This window comes from Myripristis murdjan, chromosome 23 (genome assembly GCF_902150065.1).
Source record: "Myripristis murdjan chromosome 23, fMyrMur1.1, whole genome shotgun sequence".
NCBI classification, from domain to species: Eukaryota; Metazoa; Chordata; class Actinopteri; order Holocentriformes; family Holocentridae; genus Myripristis; species Myripristis murdjan.
The window spans coordinates 12,892,680-12,914,148 of NC_044002.1; the positions used below are offsets into that span (position 1 = coordinate 12,892,680).

A 21,469-nucleotide genomic window follows, 5' to 3' on the forward strand; every position below is an offset into this window, starting at 1 on the left:
ACACACACACACACACACACACACACACACACACACACGCTCAAGTCTCTGTACACACATTGTACTTCCTTCATTCCTTTGTTACTGAGGTAGTCATAATGGGGCTGAAACACTGAAACATTGATCAATATACTGATGTTTTTAATTAATCAAGTAATTATTTGATCTATAATATCACATATTACCAGAGCCCAAATGTGATGAAAATTGCCACAAAAACAGCCAATTATGACAATAATAATAATAATAATAATAATAATAAAGGTTTGTTACCTTTATTTGATAAATGACTAAAACAATTGCTCGATTATTACAAAAGGCTACGTAGTAATTTTCAGGTGACTGACTCACCGAATCATCAACTCGTCATTTCAGCACTAAGTGATGACAAGCTTTATTTACAGGGAGCTTTTCAGTACAACGAAGACAAACAATAAAAATTGCAGCCAGCCTCCATCATCCTTCTTTCTTTGACTCAGTTCATTTAAAAAAAACAAAAAACAAAAAACGAACAGATCCCAGAACTGCCTCTGTCTAACATCCATGCCTCTCTCTCTCTCTCTCTCTCTCTCTCTGGCTGACTCAGATGATCTAATTTTCAAGTCTCTTCCTCTCTGTCAGTCTTCCCATCTCTTCCTTATAATACTTCCCGGTGGGAAAGCTATTAGATCAAGTCTCTCTCCTCTTCCCTCCTCTCTGTCTCTCCTTCACTCCAGGTATCCAGTTGTTAATTTTATTACAAGTCTCCTCTCGTTTATCCGTCCTCCTCTCTCTCTCTCTCCAGCAGTTTGTAACAGCTGATGCCATTACATCATCTCACTCCTCTATTCGACTCCTGTCTCTCGTACGCTGTCTGTCTGATTTTTTCTCTTTCCTAATTCTCTACTCATCTTTCTTTGTCTCTCTTTATATCTCTCACTCTCTCTCCCTTCAATTCATTGTCTCCAGTGTGCAAAGTCTCCAGGGCGCTAAGTCTTTTAGTCTATTACTGCATCTGCGTCACAACAAAGCTGCTAGTTGCTGACTGGGGCCTCGCACAAAAACACACACTCTTTTGTTACATAATCTCTCTCTCTCTTTCTCTCTCTCTCACACACACACACACACACACTCCTTCTTCCTTTCATTCTCTTTCAAATGCAATTTAAGTTGCTTTCTTCACATTTAAGTTTCCAACTCAAACGCACCTAGATTAATTAATGTCAGAGCTGACATCAAAGATAACAGCTGAGCTGCGATGCTGCTTCCATGCTGCTTAAAGCTGCAGCCTGTGACCGATGCATCGTCCCGCTCTGTGCTTGTTTTGTAAACACTGTGCTGCACAGCGCACTGGGTCAAAGTGCAACAGTGACACCTCCAGGTGAGGTGGCGAGGGGGGGTCGTCAAGGTGTTGGAGTCCGAACTGGAGACAGATGAGCTCAAGTTGACGGCTCACCATCTAAATATTCCACCACTTTCACCGAGGGAAGGCCCTACATATCCCACTTTCATCTTAAACAATGGCTCGAGACAAACCATAACTGTGATCACCTTTAACCGGTCATATGTATAATGTACTTTTACTTAGTACTGGTATATTGTTTCTTCTATTGGTTGTATTTTTTTTTTGTTACCTGCCTAAAGACTGGATGTAAATTAGCATTCTTGCTAATTCCAACATGTTTACATCTTGTCTTCTATACTGATGCTCATTAACATGCTCTGTACCTAAAATAACATTAAATAAATAAATAAATGAATGAATAAATGTTGGCGGTAATGATGTGTAACCCAGGACAATCAGATTGCTGTGCATGACTCTTCCCAGCGCCAGATCAATACAGACTCAGCATTCCTCAAGTACAGAGCGCTAAAACCTGCAAGCGGGTTTCCATTGACAAAGACAGAGCTGCAGTCTTGCTGCACCAGCAAGTGAACCTTTGTGGTCATTACCACGTGATTTAGCATCAGCACGCGTTAACTTCTGCTCAAAACAAACTGTTTACATTCTGAAGCAGTTACTTCCATAATTCCTCTTGCATGGACGAGAGGGTGTACACAAGAGCAAATCACAGATTGAACATTTAAAATGGAGACCAGTGCAAACTCAAAATCCAAAGCAGGCTGTCTATTCACTTGGGTCATTCTGATTTTTTCATGTCAAGTCTAAATTAGAAAGACTAAACTGTATTTCTCCTACAAAAACTGAATTGTCTACATTGCCATGAAAACACAAAATGCTAGCTTGAAATGCAGCGAGGGCCACTGCAGCCTGATAACAGCTGAAAATATTTACGGTGTCACACGTGGCTCATTATCACTTACAACACAGATAATGAAGTCACACATGGAGGGGCAAGTGTGTGTTTCTTGTGATGCTGGAGTGTTTAAGACATGTGCCAGTGAATCTTTGTCTGTATGTCTTGGTTGTGTGTGTGTGTGTGTGTGTGGGTGTGTGTTTGTGTCTCGTCTGTCAGAGGACATTGATTGTGTCTCATACCCCAGGGCCCCGCATATAAAATTTTCTACTCAGCATGAACGAAGCAATTCTACACCAGAGAACCAACACACACACACACACACACACACACACAAAACATCATAAGAATTAAACAGCTTGCATGAAAATACCCCGGCTCCTTTCCCTCCCACTTTCTTTTACCCTTCTCCTCTCACCCGAACACACACACACACACACACACACACACACACACACACACAGCAGAAAGCAGCATGTGAACCCAGTCATTTGTGACTAGACCAGAAAAGCAAACAGCAGAACAGAAACAGAGGGAGTGGGGAGATAAAAGAGAGAAGGGAGATGAATCAAGATAAAGAGAGAAAGGAAGAGGGAGAAAGAAAAATATAAAAAGTGTGCCTGTGTACACATCCGTGTGTGTGTGTGTGTGTGTGTGTGTGTGTGTGTTTATATAGAGAGCGGCTACTTCCCAAGGTCATTGCTGGCCTTCCTGTATGAGGCAGGAGGGGAAAAAAATTAACAAGACCAGTGGACAATGACGTTAGCCTTGCAAGAAACGCTGCTCTTAAAGGGACAGGTCAGGACACGGGTTAGCTGAGAAAACTTAATTCATTCTAAAATGTATTTTTTTATAATTATAATGATGTATTTATTTAAATATTAAATGTTCAATTTAATTATTTATTATTATAATAATTTAATTGTAATTATCTTTATAATTAAATTAATTAAAATTTAAATTATAATGAAATTATAATATAGTTAATTATAAGTATAACCTGTAATGTAATTATAAATATATAAATTAATAACAGCATTATAATTGTAATTAAATAAGTTCTATAATTATAACTGTAATACATTTTATATTTCTATTCTTTTTATTTAATTGATTCAAGTTTGTCTCACTGAGACGAAGGATGTTTTTGATGAGGCAGACCTGACCGAGACAGAGGCAGGATGTCAAGGTACAGACCAAACTAGATTATAGATACTGAATTATAAGTAATATTACTACAAAGAAGACACTCAAAGATGCTTTACATTAATGACAAAATCCAAAATAAAGAATATCTGCAAACAGTGATTAACAATTGCACTAAACAGGCATAAATGATAAAGAGGCCCAGAGGAAAAGACTTGGTGTTAAATCAATAAGAATAATAACAAGAGAGAAAAGAAGACTAAAAACAGCACCAACAAGCAGAGAAGACAAAAGCAGCAACGAAGACAAGAACAGAAAAGTAAGAGAAAACAGTAAGAGAGGGAAACGTGCATCTAACAGTACCCAACACACACACACACACACACACACACACACACACACACAGTGAAAAAAGAGCAGGCAGTATCTCAACACAAAGCCGCTCAGGAGGTTTGAGGCAACAAAAGGCTTTTCATTACTGAACTATAGACATGGGACGGCTCTAAATGAAGTGGTCTAGCTGTGTCACAGTGTTCAGGGGGAAAACCAGGACAGACACCACGAGCAAAACATACACACACACACAAACACAAACAAACACACACATACGCACGCACAAACATCCTCACAAGCACACACACACACACACACTCTTGTTTTTCCAGTTGGCTTCAAAAGGCTGTGAAGTCTGTTGAGGAGTGGGTGCAAGGCCTCCAGCTACGTCTGCTCCTACATCTCTGCTTTTAAAAAGAAAAGAAAAGAAGAAAAACACCTTTTCCTGTTGGTTATGACTCTCTAACCTGCTGGCTGCCTGACAGCTGGTAGCACTTCTCTCTCACTTCACCTCTTGCACTCATGCCCTCTTTGTACCTTTTTTTCTTTAGCTCTTGCTTTGTCTCATATCCACATCTTTTTTTCTCTCTCTCTGTCCCTATTTTCTATTTCATTCTCTCACTTAACCTCTGGCTTCTTTCCTCTTTCACCTCCTGCCCCGGCTCTTGTTCTTTACCTTGGTGTCTTGCAGGCGGTCTCTCTCTCTGTCTCTCTCTCTGGTTTACATTCTCTTTTTCTCTTTGTTGCCCTCACTTCACCTTTGCTCCCCTAGGTAATAGGTAGCACTGAAATTAGTCCAATTCCCATTTCTGCCGTTGTTGTTCATGTTAATGTTGTCATTTTGCCTGAGAAACCAGACATCACTGAAAACACCTCAGACTATTCTACACTGGACAGATGGAAACAGATGTTCTCTCCAGATGGTTAAAACCACAACATTACAACTTGCATCTTTCTCTCCCTGTCTCTTTGTTGTCTCTCTTTATCCCCTTTTCTTCCTCCCTCTCATAATCTATATCCCCTTCCTTCCATCCTTTACAGCCCTCTCTCAGCAGTTGTCCAGTCTTTTGCTCTTCAAATCTATTCCCATGTCTCTAAACGTCCCTTCATTCAACTTCTACCATAATCTGTCCGTCCCGTCTTTCTCTCCATTCATCATAAAAGCGTTGGTTGCTAGGACACAAGCTGACTGAAACAGACATACAGACATGTATTCATCCTCACACCCAGACACCAACTCTCAATTTACTCACTTATTCAGGATCTTTATTACTTACAAACACAGAGAATGAAAATTTACCCACATAAAAACACTAGAATAGGACCCAATAAAAATGGGCCACATGTTGTCTTAATCCTACTCACCTCCTCTGACCACTTGATTTTACCTCAGTCAAATCAAGTCAAACCATCGATGAACACACACACGCATTAGTTCTGCCTGCTAACTGCACGCTGCTGACACACATGGCTGCATACTCACATGGTAAGCAAAAACCAAGAGTGCAGTTTTTATGCAAACTGACGTGAACACACACCGACAACCACTTGCATCTACACAGCACAACACATACACACAGGCACATTTATCAAGCTGAAGCTGGGATACCACTAACACAAACACACACATTCACAAGCCAAGCTCACTATTGAGCTGGGCAATAAATCGATTACATCGAATATTCAGATTTATTTTTTAAAATCAATGCAAAAAAAAATGGCTGAATCATAAAGTTGGTATTTTGGCTACATATGGTATAACGTTACAAAAGCAGCAGAGCGCTCTGTCAAACAAGCCGTACAATTCACTCGTCTACGCAGAACCTGTATGCCCAGAAACATGTGCATCAATCACCAGTCACATGATCATGCCCGCTAAGATTCCCAGCATTTAGTAGTTGTATTCAGTGAAAAATGAGGAAAAATCTTGATTAAAATCATAAATTGGGGAAAATTTTGAAAAAACAGGGATTTTTTTTTTTTTTTTTGCCATATTGCTCAGCTCAAACTCACTAACAGGGATGCATGTGTGAAATGTGAGCCAGTAACAGTACACCTTTCAAACAGATACTGAGATGTGTGTGTGTGTGTGTGTGCATGTGTGTGTCTTTGTGTGTATGAAGGAGCCTCATGTACAAGCTTCTATGTGCGCAGGTGTGTTTGAATGAGTGTGCTGTGTGTGTGTGTGTTTGTTCACCTCATTTGATGTTTCCATCACATCAGCAGATTGTTCTAGTCCATTAGAGACTTCTGCAGAGAAAGTCTGAAGTTGTGTGTGTGTGTGTGTGTGTGTGTGTGTGTGTGAACATGCAGCCAACTGTACTAAAACAGTTTTATTTCATGGAGTGAACCAGCTTTTGTTATCACCTGACTCATGCTTCATCATATGACCTCAAATTATACGTAGAACATCATGTAACTTCATAACCGCAAAATGCATCACAGGACTTAAGGAGGTTTGGCGTCTTTTTTTTTTTCACCACAGGATGAAATGGTATACGTGTTTTATCACATGGCCTGACATTGCGTGCATCAGCGTCAGGAGAAGGCTGTGGTATGTCCATCCCTGAATTGGCCCTGTGTTCACTATCAGTTTGGGAAAAGGCTGATATCTAACCAAAGAGAATACATAAAGGAGAGGGTTCACAGGAAGTACAAGAACTGGAAACACATGTGGTTCTGTTCATAGCTCAGAGGTGCAGCTCCCAGTGCAAGTCTGCGTGCAGGAGATGGTAAGTCATCAATAAATGTTTTAAATGCTCCCTATTGTTAGATATCTTGTCCCTCACATTTCAGACTTGCCTGGACCTTTTTACTTATCATGTCAAAAAGTCACCGTCTGCTCAACAGATCCACAACCACAGACAAAGAACCGTATAAATCGGTCTGGCAGATGAGCAATGTTTCTGCATTACATCACCTATAGACTGCAGCATCCACTCAACACTGCACAAATCCTTTACCCATCTAGTCAACGTCTCAAGTTGTTACCAACAGAGGCATGTCTGTTCTAACCTGAGAGTGGAAGTTAGCCATCGTGGTCGTTTCTATATCCTTCTTTCCCAGTATCTCCATTTTGACCGGAGCCGAGGGGAACTTAGTGGAGAAATAATCCAGGAAGTCCGGCAGGTAGGCAGCTGCTCCGTGGACGATGCCCATGACATAGTGGGCTGCCTGGAAAACACAGTCAAGAAATCAGCTCGAAATACTTTGATATTTGTCAAACTGACGTCAAATTCTCTGTTTTACAACTGGATATTTTATCTTGGGTCTGCTCACATAATACTCTCTAAACTGATAACTCAAAACTGCAGGTGTATTTTACTCCACTGTTTACAAATACAAATTTAACACAGCTTCAAAACACATGTAAAATCTGTCACATACACTGGTTTTCAAATTCAATACATACCACTGTCAGTAAAGCCAGTGCTGAAGAAACAGAGGGCACAATAATCCATCCATTCATTGATTAATTTAATGCATACCTAGGATCTGATGCTTATTATATTTTACTCAAACACATTTGAGTAAAATATCATGCAAAAAATAAGTATTTCAGCTCCACAGGACCAAAAGGCAGCATCAAATGTTGCCTGAGGAAGAGTACCGAGCTCAAAAGATGTTGCATATCTACATGCTGATTCATAACAATCATATTTGTGTAATTGCATATCATGTGTCATTTCCCACTGTTTTTACACAGATACCTCAGGACAATATGTTCAAACAAAAAAATTACTATATAAAACATGGCCACAGGTACAGCATCCACACTGTACCTGGTTTGCGTCCTCACTGAACGCCAAGGTGATAAACTCCTGGGCGAATCTGTGCCTCTGGCTCAAGGACAGAGAGGAGAGCTGGGACATGTAGGTGTGGGCCACCAGGGCGCCGCCGTTAGGCTGGTTCTCTATGCAGATGTAGGGGGCAAACTCCAGGCCCGCCATGCCAGGATAGATTTGAGGCTGGTGTTTGGTTGGCGATGCGTAGGGGTTCTTGGTAGAGTTGTTGGAGTCGGGGAGGGAGGAGTTACAAAGGGATTTGGAGGAAAGAGGAGGCAACAGAGAGTTTTTGTTGTTATGAAAAGGAGGATGAACAGGGAGTGGGATTTTGAAAGGAGATGAGGGGAGCGTGTGTTTGGACGCGGAGGAAGGCGAGGGAGAGGAAGGACGGAGGAGAAGCAGGCCGGCACAAATGGTTTGGCTGGAGCGGTGGTACATCTTCAATCGTTTGTGCTTCTCCCCCTCTTTGTGTTTCTTCTTCTTTTTCTTCTTGACTTTTTTGATCTGCAGCTCCTCCGCGTTGATCTTGGTTTTCTCTTTTTCGCCTGGAAGAGAGGGGAGGATGAAGAGACGGAAATAAGATAAGAGCAAAGATCGTCTGAGTGCATTCTTGTAATAGGACTGGGACTAGGGCAATTTTGACACAAAATTATGTGCTGTTTTGAAAATGCTTAAACAAAGTGGGGAGATGCATCAATCACCCAAAGCCTGTAGCAGACAGATTTCATGTGTGATAAACAAGACAAACCAATCTTAAGATTTCTATGGTCATCAATACACACTATCAATACCTAAATATTGATATTTCAATAGTTTTGTCATTTTTCTTATGTATTTCAACATTAAGACAGCATTTTCTTCACAGTAGGTCTCACACCCTCCTCCACAAGGAGGGTGTCCTAATGGTCTGTGAATAACCAGTAAGCACATTTCAAAACTAAGTGTCCGCAGAGTGACAGCTCCCTCTTGGTTATTCCAGTCCCACACGGTAAACAACCGCTAGTTGACATATTTGTTACCAACAGGCTTGTTAGAGGTGAAATGTTTCAGTCTGTCTCCTGGTATGGTTGTCATGGGTCCCTCTATGCTTTTGGAAAAGCAACAAAAATTACAAGTGCAAAGAATAGCACTCCAATTTTTTTTTTTTTTTTTTAAACCTTACTTGTTTTCCCCCAAATACCTCTTTCACTGCTGTATTCCTATTTTTGGAAAATGTTACTAGCCAAAATCCCTCAGTCAGTCTTTAATATTTATTGGAAAAGGGGGGTTCTGTCTTTAAAAGCAGAAATATTCTCAAACCAAAGTCTAAATTTGATTCCCAAGTTTAACAGTAACTTTTTTTTCTTTCTCAAATACACAGAAAAATAGGAACCAAAAACACTGAATCCTTTGAGAAAAGTAGGTAAGACAACAGGCTTTCCAGTGACAACCTGAACTCTACATGATAATCCATCTCTAATGCCTGAAGAACGGCATACTTACACACAGTGCTTGTGTGTGTGCATGTGTGTGTGTGTGTGTGTGTGTGTGTGTGTGTGTGTGTGTGTACATGTTTAACAAGGATATTCATATTGATTTGCATATGTTCATGCTTTCCCGATGGTTATGTAACTGTGTGCTCAGGACATCTGTGTGTTTGTGCATGTGTGTGTGTGTTTGCGCACGTGTTGCTTTGATAGAGGTGGTGCTACCTCAGCATAATTCCAATGTCGACTGCCATGTCTCTCTCTCTCTCACACACACACACACACACACCATCAGTCTAGTTTGTACCCGACACACGTTGAACACCAGATAAGGGAGGGAATGAAAATAAGCAAAGAAAGAGAAAGAGGAAGCGAGAGAGAGGGAGACACACACATACACACACACACACACACACACAGAGGGTATTTGCAGTACAATACCCTGGCTACTAATCCAAAACCTCTTTAACCCGTATGTCACCACACCCCCTACATTTCACACACACACACACACACACACACACACACACTTATACCTCTGAACCTATGATGTCCTTTCATTGACAAAAATCATCACCAGACCCCAACCTTAACCTTCAAAACACATCCAGCCTTTGCATTAGCTTGACTTGAATCTACCTCGTTCCAACATTTGAGTCCAATTTATCTACAGAGGCACTTGAAGCAAAACCTACATGTCACAGAATCAGTCATAAACACTGACAAACAGCAGAAATACAGATAAAAACAGGATCAAAACTAAAGTCAGCATTGTCATCTCATTCGCTCTCCCACTCATTTACATCCAGGGCCCGGCGGGTGCCTTAACAGAGCAAGACTGGCCCGAAACAGAAAGATCAAAGGTTAGATTCCCAAAACGGCTCATTTACAATCATCAGGAGCCGTGTATCCATAAATCTCTGCACACCCACTCACTGTCAGCTGCCTTGGAAAAGTGTCAAATACAAACCTAAACCACTGAGTAAAACACTCCTTCATCAGGCCTCTAAGGTGTGACAAAACATCCTCACTTAACAAGGGTTTTTTTTTTTTTTTGCTTTCAGGTAAACATTAAAACTCCACACACTCACATACACCATCTCTCATACATAAACATGCACACACATAATTTCACATGCACTGGGACAGCTGGCTAGACGGTCATAATCAATGTAAGGTCGGATGAGTTCTCAGTCTCGCACACACACACACACACACACACACACACACACACACACACACACACACACACATACATACACACGCAGAGGCTCAGTGGTAGTAAATCAGCCTCAGTGTCAGGATGGCTGTTTGCTGGTTATCGATTTCCTATACCAGTTGATTCCTCTGGCTTTCTCTGGCTGCCTCTCTCTCTCTCTGTCACTCTTTTGGACTGTAAACGTGACACTCTTTCACTGATTAATTACCCAACTCTGGCTTCCTGTCCCTGACACTTTCAGCAATTGTAAACTTAACACTTTGATTAAATGCCTCACTCTCCATTACTGTAAATTTACTCTGGTGAAGTACATCTTCTCTCTCTCTTTCTCTCTCTGATTAAAACTCTCTATCCTGCTCTCTGTCTCTTATTATTGTAAACACAGATGAATAACCATCTAACTCTGTCTCACCATAACTGTAAACGTCACACACACTCTCTTCCTTTACTCTGCTGTTCTCCCTAACACTACACACACTTTGAGAGGATGAGTCAGAGCTACAGGAACGGCACGTCTATTCCACAGACAGCAGGAAGACTGACATTAAAGGCTGAACTATCCAGTTGTAATTAGCATCGACAGCCACTAGCTATGCAATGTGGCCAAAGCCTTACTGGCATACCTGCACGCACACACTGCAAGTCTTGGGGGAGCTTTACAAAACTGTGATAATCAACATCAGCACCTGTGCAAGTGTGTGTGTCTGTCTAAAAAGGTCAAGTATTACAGCAAACAAAAAAAGAAAAGGAAAAAAACACCCGCTCCTGAAAAACTGAGAGCTGTGCTTGTGAGGTAAGGTTCAGATTACACACACACACACACACACATACACACAAAGCCAACAGCCCTCTTTGCAAATAATTCACAACTATCAAAAGGTTAACAATGAAACTGGACACAGAACATCAGGACACAGAAAAAACCCAAGTACACACAAAAACAGAAACACTCGAGGAGACAGTAACAGGGAAAAATATTCACTTTCCTTTAATAGTAAGTAAGTAATTTTTTCAAGTATCCGCATGCGCTTACAAGACACTACAAAACATAACAGACAAGAACATGGACATAATGAGAGCGAAAGGACTAGTACACCTTCATCCAACAACGTCCAAACCAAAACGAATACAAGCCTGCTCCTCAGACATCACAGCTCCAAAACATAAAACTTAGGCACATCTGAGGCAGAAGTCGGTGCATTCAACACTTTTAAACATAAAGCGTCCTCATACACAGTCGATAATCATTTCACACAAACGGAGCTAGATCAAACACTTTGTCTGTAAACAGGAACTGAGGTCTGCACGCATCAGTCACAGAAACAAACCAGGACATTCTGCACACATTTTTAGGAAAAGACTATATCTGAAATTATGATGTAATGGAAAATAAAAACAAAAAGTGCATTTCATTTTCAACCTCTCCAAGGTCACATGGGAGACTTTCTATCCTCCTCTAGAAGAGAATGGAGGCGTCCAATTTCCACCGCCAGAGGAAAGATCCCACATCTCAGCCGGGCACAGACAGACCTCTGTGCTCTGGTCAGGTTAAGGGTGACAGTGCCCGGGCGGCTAAATATTCTTGATGAGACTGTACCTTCTAAATTTTGGTTTACACAGAATTTCCACTGACCATTTCTGTTTATAATTTTGTATTTGTATTGATTAGTAGTATCATTGTCATTATTAATGTTGAGTTTGTCATGTTGCTATCATTTTCCTACTTTGTGCTGTTGCGACTAGACTGCAGTACAGTGTGCTATGGCTGTACCGTAAATTTGCTGTGGTCATGCCAATAAAACCTCAGTGAGTTGAATTAAATTGAAATGAGAACGAGCGAAACAGCCAAGGAGAGTGAGAGAGAGAAAAATGAGAGGCAGAAAGAGATAACAGGAGGCAAAAAGAAACAGAGAGAGAGAGAGAGAGAGAGAGAGAGAGAGAGAAAGAGAGAGAGAGAGAAGTCACGCCACTGCCCTGGCTTGTCTCGCAGCTTCTCGTGTTACAATCCTGGCTACCATACACTAGTGCAATCACCAACAACACACACACACCCACATGCACATACACACACATCCACCCACACACAGAGTCAGGAGGCCAGACTAAATAAACCTATGGCGCAACCCCACAGTGTGAGGACCAATTGTACCACAGTGTGAGAGTCAACCTAATGCCAGGGATCTAAATTCCTGTTGACCAAAAAAAAAAAAAAAAGAAAAAAAAGAAAATTGTGACCGTGGCACACTTACACCTTTCCACCACACAGCCACCGTGCAATACTGGATCTATTATGAGCACAATATCACATCAGCACCTTTTCAACACCCACTGGGACACTGAGCAGTTTTGTATGCTGTGTGCACGATACAAACATAATGACGACACACACAGCACTCTGTGAAAGTGGGCCAGCACCAAACACGAAACTGAAATGTGCCTGTATAAGTACAACAGGGAACAGTTATGCATGTGAAAAAAGTATTTTATAACTCGAGGTACATTTCAGTGTGACATTTGTGATGAGTTTTAGCTGCCTGTGTGTTTCCTGGCAGACTGAAAGTGCTAAACGCTTTAATAATGATTTCTGAGAGATCTGACCCGGTTTCATTCTGCTCAGCACATCCTATTTTTCAGCATTATTATCAAGGCATTTCGCTTCATTAAAGTGCATACTGTGGAGGTGATGGGGAAGACAGAGAGAGAGAGGGAATGACATGCAGTGAGGGGTCAGAGCCACATTTCAACAACTCGCCTGTGTGTGATGTAGCTTAGCCCACAAAGCCAGCAGGACACATTCAGTTTTACCATCACCCTCACATTAACAGATTCCCTGAAAATTTATGTTTCTGGCATGTTAATACTGAAAAAAAAAACCACAATTTCAGCATCCTGCTTGCACCCTAATATCCAACAAGTGAATCACAAACTATTTCAGTATTAAATTATGATACTGTCATTATTACACTTGTCTAAGTACTGTAAATACTACACTGCATATGTGGGAGTCTGTAAATGTCCTTGAGTCATGTCGAACCGCTGTACAACTGAAAAGTAAACTGTTCTATAATTCAGTGGATTGAAATGAAGCATTTGTAAAAGTGTGTGTGTGTGAGTGTTTCCACCAACCTTTTATCGGCTGCTTGACCTCTCCATTCTCCCTTTTGATCTCGTTCATCACCTTGTGTTTCTTTTTCTCTTTCTCCCTCTCTTTGACCTTCTTCTTGTCCCGCTCCTCTCTGTCTTTGTCTTTAGCCTTGTCCTTGTTTGAGTGCTCTGTGGAGGGAGGGAGAGAGTGTGTTTTCATGTCTTTCTTGCAGAAGGGATTGATATTATATCTTATAAGACTGATAACGTGATACGTGACTAAACACTGTCTATGACTTTGGATATCGCAATATTATGAAGTAACATAAATGTTATCTTTTCCTGGCGTTGAAAACTTCAGTCTTTTTTCAGAAAAAAACACCGACAAATATGGGTATTTGACTAGTTTTATCAACAACATGCCTTCACAAAAGAAAAAGAGAGATACCACGAGCAAGCTGAGCAGTAGAGAGAGAGCGAGAGAAAGAGCAGTGGTTGAGCGAGCTAGACATTAAATGGGAAGAGGGACCGGCAGTTGCAGGAACAAAACAGTGAATCAGAGAAATAAAACATGATTTTCTGATTGTTTCACGGCGGTTCCATTCTGGAGCACAAATGAAACACACCCACATCTCCACACAACCCTGCGGGAAGGCGCCACAGTGCCAGATTCTGTCTGAACACAGCTGCATTTCTCTCTGCTGCATTTCTACATCCATTTACCCTGGCTCAAATAAATACTGCTGAGTATCCGAGTCAGCTAATACACTGTAAAATACATCCTCGTCCATAAAATCCTCTGCACTCATATTTTGGGATGCCACTGTCGCTGTTGGAAATGAATCTAGTTTGCAATACAAGGGGAAAGAGCAAGGAAGTGTTGTTTTTGAGCGGCATCTAGAGCACGCCGTGACCCTGACTATGTCACCGTACACGTCAAATGACAGCGCTGATGCTGGAAAAGCAGAATTTGCAGCTGAGCCCCAGAGACACAGAACATCGGCAACAACTGCAGGCGTTTTTTTCACACTATATCTCTAATTCAGTTAGATAGAAATAAGGTTGAAAATCGACAAAGTCAACCTTTAAAAATTCAAAGCAAAGAAAAATCACAGATTGTTGGACAGTCTCCCCCTTCCACGTTTCCCATCAAATAAAACTACCTTTCTCTCCCTAACTGATATCCCACTGATGCACATTTTTGAACAGTCCATCACCACATTACATCTCACCTCAATATCCTGCTTTAACAGGGAACACATGACATGTAGGAAATGAGACGCTCTCAAAATGTAGCTTCATTGTGACTTTAACCTTTCCTTTATCTAACTTTGCAACATCTTCAAAACAGCCCTCATATATGACCACATTTGTGACCCACAAAAGTAAACAAATAAGTGAAGATCAAAGGTCATCATGACTGGGATTTACATTTAATATAAGCATAAAAAACACCCACAAATTCCAATGAATGACACAGTTCACTGCTGTCTGCCATATTTTTGCCTGTGCAGGCGATAAACTCTTTTTCAGTTTCAATTCACACACAGTTGTCAATCTTAGTCCTTGTAAGGCAGATTTCTGGGTTTGCTGCTCTTGCAGAAACATTTCGACTCTACAGTTTGCACAGGCAGCTTCATATCTGCTACCACCGGACGCTGAGTTTTCCCCTCACTGCTGCAACAAAATCACCGCTCCGCCCAGCTTAATGCTCCTCTCTCAACAGTGAACTGACCCTCTTGCTCCTGCCAAGACAGCAGTCATTTACTGTCTACACTCATCATGTGAAAACTCAAGAAGCACCTCATGTTTCAGCAGCTTCACCATCACATCCCCCTCAGCTTACTTCAACACGCTCCCATCTCAAAGTTACAACGTCCTCTCTGCCTTTCCTGCTCAGTTTATAACTCCTGTCCTTGCAACTTCTCCATCGAAGATCATTTTTGTGCTATGAAGAAATATTTGTTACTTCTTGTCGGGTACAGTAGCTCTCTGAACTTTGCCCTCCTAACTGCCAGTTGCTTGTAATTTTGGTGATATAGTAATTGGAGCTTGCTCAACTGTTGCACTCAATCTAAGCCGTTCCACATGAGAGCATCAGCTAAATGTTTAAAAAAAAAAAAAAAACACACACACACACACACACACACACAGAAATCTCTGTCTCTTACACATCTTGAGTTGCTGTCGTGTTTTCTGAAAGACACTACACATTTACGTGTGTGTACAAGGTAAGAATGGAAAAAAGATGAACTTGCACTTAGTAATTTTCCAATTTGAGGAGTCTCTCTCTCTCTCTCTCTGTCTGTCTCTCTCTGTCTCTCTCTCTCACACACACACATATTTCTCTAGGGAATCAGCACCTCTCACCTTTAGCTAAGGTGAGAAGAAAAACACTCTTCTTCTTAAAATAACTTTCTTTTCATTATTTCTATTTATGTTAATTATATTTATTATTCTTTCTCATATCCTGCTTCCTTTGATCCTTTTTTCTTTTATTTCCCCATGAAAAAAACAAGTCCCTCCTTTATTATTTTTTTTTATTGTACTTCTTTTGGCATTTCTCTCTTGCTTTTCCTTCTCCAAAGAAGTTTTTCTTTTGAACTCGGCCAGATCCATCTTGAAAAGGAAGCTGTGTTTTCAGAGTGTTCACTCTCCTGTGAACGTGGGGAGTAGGCGAGTGTCAAAGTGAACACAGTGGGGTTGGACTCCCTGTTTGCAGGATCAAAGGAGAAAATGCTTTGAGAGTAAAAAGGCTTAAGAGCGGCAGCAAGAGAATTAAAGGTGCATCAGTACCCACTTTTCTCTGACCAAATGTGAGTATTTATAGCAATACCTTGACATTTTAAACTGTAGCCGTTCGCTTTTCCTCACTAGTTAGCTTGCAACTAGCAGTGCTTCTTGGTTAAAAAAAGGAATGCTAAGAATGTTAACAAACCATATTTAAGGACGCAGCAAGATAAATGTAGTAATTTAATCCAACGTGTAAATTGTTTGGTGAGGAGAAAAAAAGGAAAACAGTAAACAGTAAAAATTGAAGATATCATTTTAATTTTTCAATTTTGAGTGGTTCAGAGTTGCTTAATACATAAATCTTTGCAAAATTATTACATATTACACCGTTTTACCACAAAAAAATAGTTGTCAGACCCAGATATAGCTGCCTTGAAAAGGAGGCCTGACACAGATCCTGAGCCAGGTTCAGGGCAGCCTGGTGACAAATTAATCTATCACGGCCTGTATTAACACAAAGCTAAAATCTAAAGGAAATTTGAAAACATGACTGATATATATCATCTGATGTGGACACTGCCAGCAAAGCTCAACCACGACAGGGCAGTCAGACACTTTAAATTTAGTTTTCCAACAGGAAGGGGAGATAAATTAGTCCAGCTGGCTGACCTGGCCTTTAATACACAGGGGAAAACGCTGCATTATCACGGCTGGAGAGAAAAGCTGCCCCTCAAAAAAAAGAGAGGCTTTCTTTTGAACTCCATGAGAACCGCACTGAAGAAGACAGGGTGGTGCGGCGTTCTAGACAAATGGTTAGAGAGACTGTCCCATAACTTGATTAACCGGGATTTAGATCAGATTACTTCACCGGACATTTTTTCACGAGGTAGCTGGAATTTGACTTTATTTAGCGAGATCAAAAGGCAGGGTCACCTTCACATTATTCAACACTGATTTACTAATCTAAACATTTTCACTGTTGTTTTCATACTGTTTTGCACCTGATTTGACATCTTGGCACACACTCGGCCCACGGCATTTTTCTCACTGGGATAATAAGTTTAACTTGACCTTCATTATTTGCCTTGAGCACTTACAGACATTTACTTTTTTAACACTTAAGCTGGCAATTAAAATATATACTGTTACATTTGTCTTTTTCTTTCTCTTATTTAAACCATAGTCTGCGACAGACTCCTGGACCTGGTGGGAGATTCGGTGTCAAAGTGAGGGCACCCAGGAGGACGCTTGCCATCATGGGGGGGTCAAACCTGCAACTACACACTTACACAACAGCCTCCTGGACACTAGACAACCCTGACTAGTGGTTAATACCTATTTTTATCTGTTCTATTTGTCTTTTTTCTCCTGATTAAAGTTCTCTTTTTCTTGCTTTTCCAACAATATCACACTGTCAGTTTCACATCTCTTATTAAAGCTCCAAAAGTAACCAATGGTCACTGCACACTGGCCTTCAGCCTAGCTTAAACAGCAACCCCACCACCCATAATATTATTGTGCTAATCTGATACTTTATTAATCCCAGTGGGGAAATCCTCCTCCTCCAGAGGGATAAGACCAGAGAGAACAAGTCCAGGAGCTGGTAGCGATTCAGTCTCTTGCTCAAGGACACTTGCCAACAGACAAGGGTTTAAACTTGGGTCCTCTTGTTTAAGAGCGGTCTGACACCTGCATCATTTGACAGTGCCTGTTGAAAACACACCACCATATCTAACCCACCACTAACCCACTGAAAGACTCAAGTCAAACAGTCAATTTCCAATGTCAACTTTAAGAGCTTAAAAGTTTACAGCTGCTGTGTGTGTCTTTAATATGTTATGGTCAAGAACAGACACTCCCCATTTCTATTTGGTAGGCAACTACTGCTAAGAACTAAGAACTGAGCATCTGATTCCTTTATGTATCATGGGACAGTTTACTCAGCATGAATGGCCTTTTTGATGCAACACCCTGCATCACTTTCTCACGGTGACACATCATCACAATCAAAACTTTCCAGTATAACTACTATCTTCTGCTTTTGCTCACTGAGCAGCTCTGTGTTAAGTGCCTTGCTCAAAAGCACATCTGACACTACTGAAGGAGGGAAAGCGTTAGGCTGTTTATTATCCCATCTATTTGAATCCAAGAGATTTAAATCCCACAATCCTGCAGTCCTGCTCTCTCTAACCTTTTAATGATTGAACAGTTTTGAAAAATTAAATCATTTTTGTTATTTTGATCTTATCACTAATAAAATGTCACTGAAGTTTACTGTGAATTCTGTTTTGCATCATGCCTAACCCTTTTATCTTTCTAAATTTAACTGTAAAGCAGGGCCTGTCTCCTTTTTAAGTAAGTAAGAGACAACAGGTACACAGTGTAGCCCATTTAAAGACTGATTTTTCAGTTAATGCTGTAGGCCTATAAGCCAAAAACCAGGCTTGTTTGGTGTTCTCCCTGACTGCGGTGGCTGCTCAGAACATGTCATGACCTCCTAAACTAACCAACTGGAAAAGGATGACATCAGACACTCACACAAACATGCGCGCACACACAAACACACATACACACACTTGCACCCAGTGACTCTACGGAGTGTCCCAGTGACAAACAAATAAAAACAGACATGTGCATATACATGTGCAAACTCAGGAAACACATCACGGCTTTAGTGTGACAGTGAAAACACACATGAAAACAAAAACAAGGTCTGTCACTGAGACAGTCACAACACGCACACGGATTGGATGATATCAGCTTTGTTTTGGTCCATAATCTGTAATTTGAGCTTCACATTTCCCCTCAGGGTCCAGGAAGCATCATTTTATAAAATAATACAAAGTGGCCATGCACAGCATATTTGTTTTGTGATACATGGTCTGATGTAAAAATATACTAATGTGCAACCATATGTGCATGCATTACTTTTATTAAAACAACTAATTTTTGCTTTTTATCTGAGCACTATTATATAACAAATATCGAAAATGATATAAAGCAGATACAGATATGCTGAGAAGCATTATGCATTTATGGCCGTTGGTGATATAATTAATGTTTCAGTGTTACAATAAGAAAATGAGGGGGTGATTACATACAACATGCTATGCCTGTTCAACTAGAACATGGAGTATAAACAAGCTACAAGGCTCTCTGGATGTCTTTCTGTCTCCCATAGCTTACGGTTACAGAGGGGGGCGTGGTGCTGTACCAAAACAACACTTACCCTATAATGGCGGGCGGCTGTCATATTGTTATGACAACAACGTGCAGTTTAAATACATTAACTGCCCCGAATGGAATCAAACTGTTAAATGCGCAATAGTGTTAAAAATGAACCGCCGTGTTAATAATGAATCACCTACATCAGTGAATGTACGAGCGCGACGGAGATTCTGGTTTGTTTACAACGCTGCGTGTTAGATGGAAAGGCGCTACAATGTGAACAACAGTTACAATGCAACATTTCTGCAGCGGCACGAGAGCAGCTGCTTACAATGTAACAACCGGGTCGCGCGACTACTGCCCTGGAACGCTGTGGAGCTCGAGGGTTCACGAGCGGGTGAACACTACGCAGGCAGGCAGCCATAGCCCGTAGAAGTACCGTCTAAACTTGATTAAATACCCGCTAAACTCGATATGTAAAGCTCAGCGGAAGGATAAACGTGCACATAATCGACACTGGCGCATTCTTCGTGAGCTTAAAACCTGTCTGGAAGCGTCTTTTTAGCAGCACTCCAAAATAATGGACTGTCCAGACAAATTACGAGGCAGACAAACTGTACACCGGGGCCACATGTTCACATCCCAAGTGACTGAATCCACAATAAGCCAAGTAGCTAAAGAGGCACTACACTGCGTATAAACACAGAGCAAATAAAAAACTTTATACATTTGCTTTATCGGCGCACAAAGTTAATAGATTGCGTGCGTAAAAGCGCACATTACCGGAGGAAACAGACAGGCCTACCTTTCTGTTGCAGTGTGACCTCCCCGTTTTCTATCTTCATTGCAGAAATGTTATTAAATCCACTAATATTATTGTTGTTATTGCTGCTCCCGGGTCCAGTGGCCAACAGCTTATGTTTCTTTTTCTCCTCCCCGCCTCCTTTCCTCTTCTCCCTCTCTTTCTCCCGCTGTTTATCTTTATTGGGTTTCTTGGGTTTGCAGGAGGAAGGCGCTTTGTGGAGGAAGAAATCGCTCTGTTTGAAGACTTTATGTGTGTTGGTCGGTGGCTGAGACCCACCAGCAGGCACGGAGGGGTTGTTGCTGCTCGCCTTGGTCGGGCTGAAGCCCCACAAACCTGGGCTGCCATAACTCTGCTTCGGGGGCGGCTGGAGCTTCTCTTTAGTGCTACTGTTGCCTCCCACTCCTCCTTCCCTGTTGAGTTTCTTGGGTTTAACGCTCCTCTCCTCGACCCGGACCTTCTTGGGCGGTGGCGGGTTGCATTCCCGGGAAGACTGAGAGCGGTTGTCCGGGGCTCCCTTTGCCTCGGTCGGCTTGGCGAGCGGGCTCTTGGCGGACGCGACCGCCGTGGCCACTGCAGTAGCAGCTCCAGTGAGGTGAATGGAGCCCAGCGAGTCAGCCATCTTGAGGCTTCTCTCTCTATTTACTCTCTTCCCCCAACGGCCACCGTTGCTGTTTTTGCGCGAGGCGCTGAGGCAGGCAGGCAGGGGGCGGGGCTGAGACTTGATTGACACACAGTCGAGAAGGGGCGGGGCAGACGCTTGATTGACAGGCAGGCAGGAACAAACTAGGGGCGGGTAGGCAGGGAGAGCCAGACTGTCAAGCAATGTCGCAGTGAGGGAAAACAGAATAATGAACAATATCAAAAATCATCATGGGAAAGCGTCTAAATGATCCAACTGTTGCTAAACATCTGCATAATTAAAATCACAATTAACAAAAACATGGAACATCTGGACCTTTGAAAAAGATTATTTTGGTTGTATATCTGCCAATCAATCAATCAATCCACCCATTCTATAGGTACCACTATGTCAGTGTAGACGTTTAAAAATATAACTGGTGGAGAAATTATTATTTCACCATTCTGCTAAAATTAAGATAAAACAATATGAAACTTTGATGATCCCTGTGGAAAATTTGTAATAGACTTCATTTAAGACAATGTAAATTTAAAAAAAAAAAAAAAAAAAAAAGCATATGGGATAATATACAATATGCAAAAAGTGTATGTATTTACATAAGCATGTCTACAGAGATCATAAATATTTACCAAAAGTGTCTGGGCATGGATTTCCCTGTAAAAACTATTACCCTTATCAAGTATACTCAGTTTACATATGCAGGTAAGATATGCAAATTTGGATATGTGCACCATATCAAAACGTCCAGATGGAGGTACCATAAATATAGAAAAAGAGCTGGCAGAAAGTGCAGGTGGATTGCTGTCTGTTCTTATTAGCACTATCTTAAGACAACATATCAGATTGTACTCAT

The 21,469-nt window shown here is 41.3% G+C and overlaps 1 protein-coding gene across 1 annotated transcript in view; it reads right to left on the reverse strand.

Moving 5' to 3' along the window:
* LOC115354953 (lysine-specific demethylase RSBN1L-like) overlaps window positions 1-20,651 on the reverse strand; it is a 37,422-nt gene extending 16,771 nt beyond the window's left edge. Inside the window, exons 1-4 of the mRNA XM_030045511.1 lie at window positions 19,977-20,651; window positions 13,313-13,459; window positions 7,499-8,046; window positions 6,732-6,890 (exon numbers count right to left, since the gene is read on the reverse strand). Of these exons, the coding sequence (XP_029901371.1) occupies window positions 6,732-6,890; window positions 7,499-8,046; window positions 13,313-13,459; window positions 19,977-20,595 (1,473 nt within the window). The 5' untranslated portion in view covers window positions 20,596-20,651. The remainder of the gene's footprint in view (window positions 1-6,731; window positions 6,891-7,498; window positions 8,047-13,312; window positions 13,460-19,976) is intronic.
* Between the last annotated feature and the right edge of the window lie 818 nt (window positions 20,652-21,469).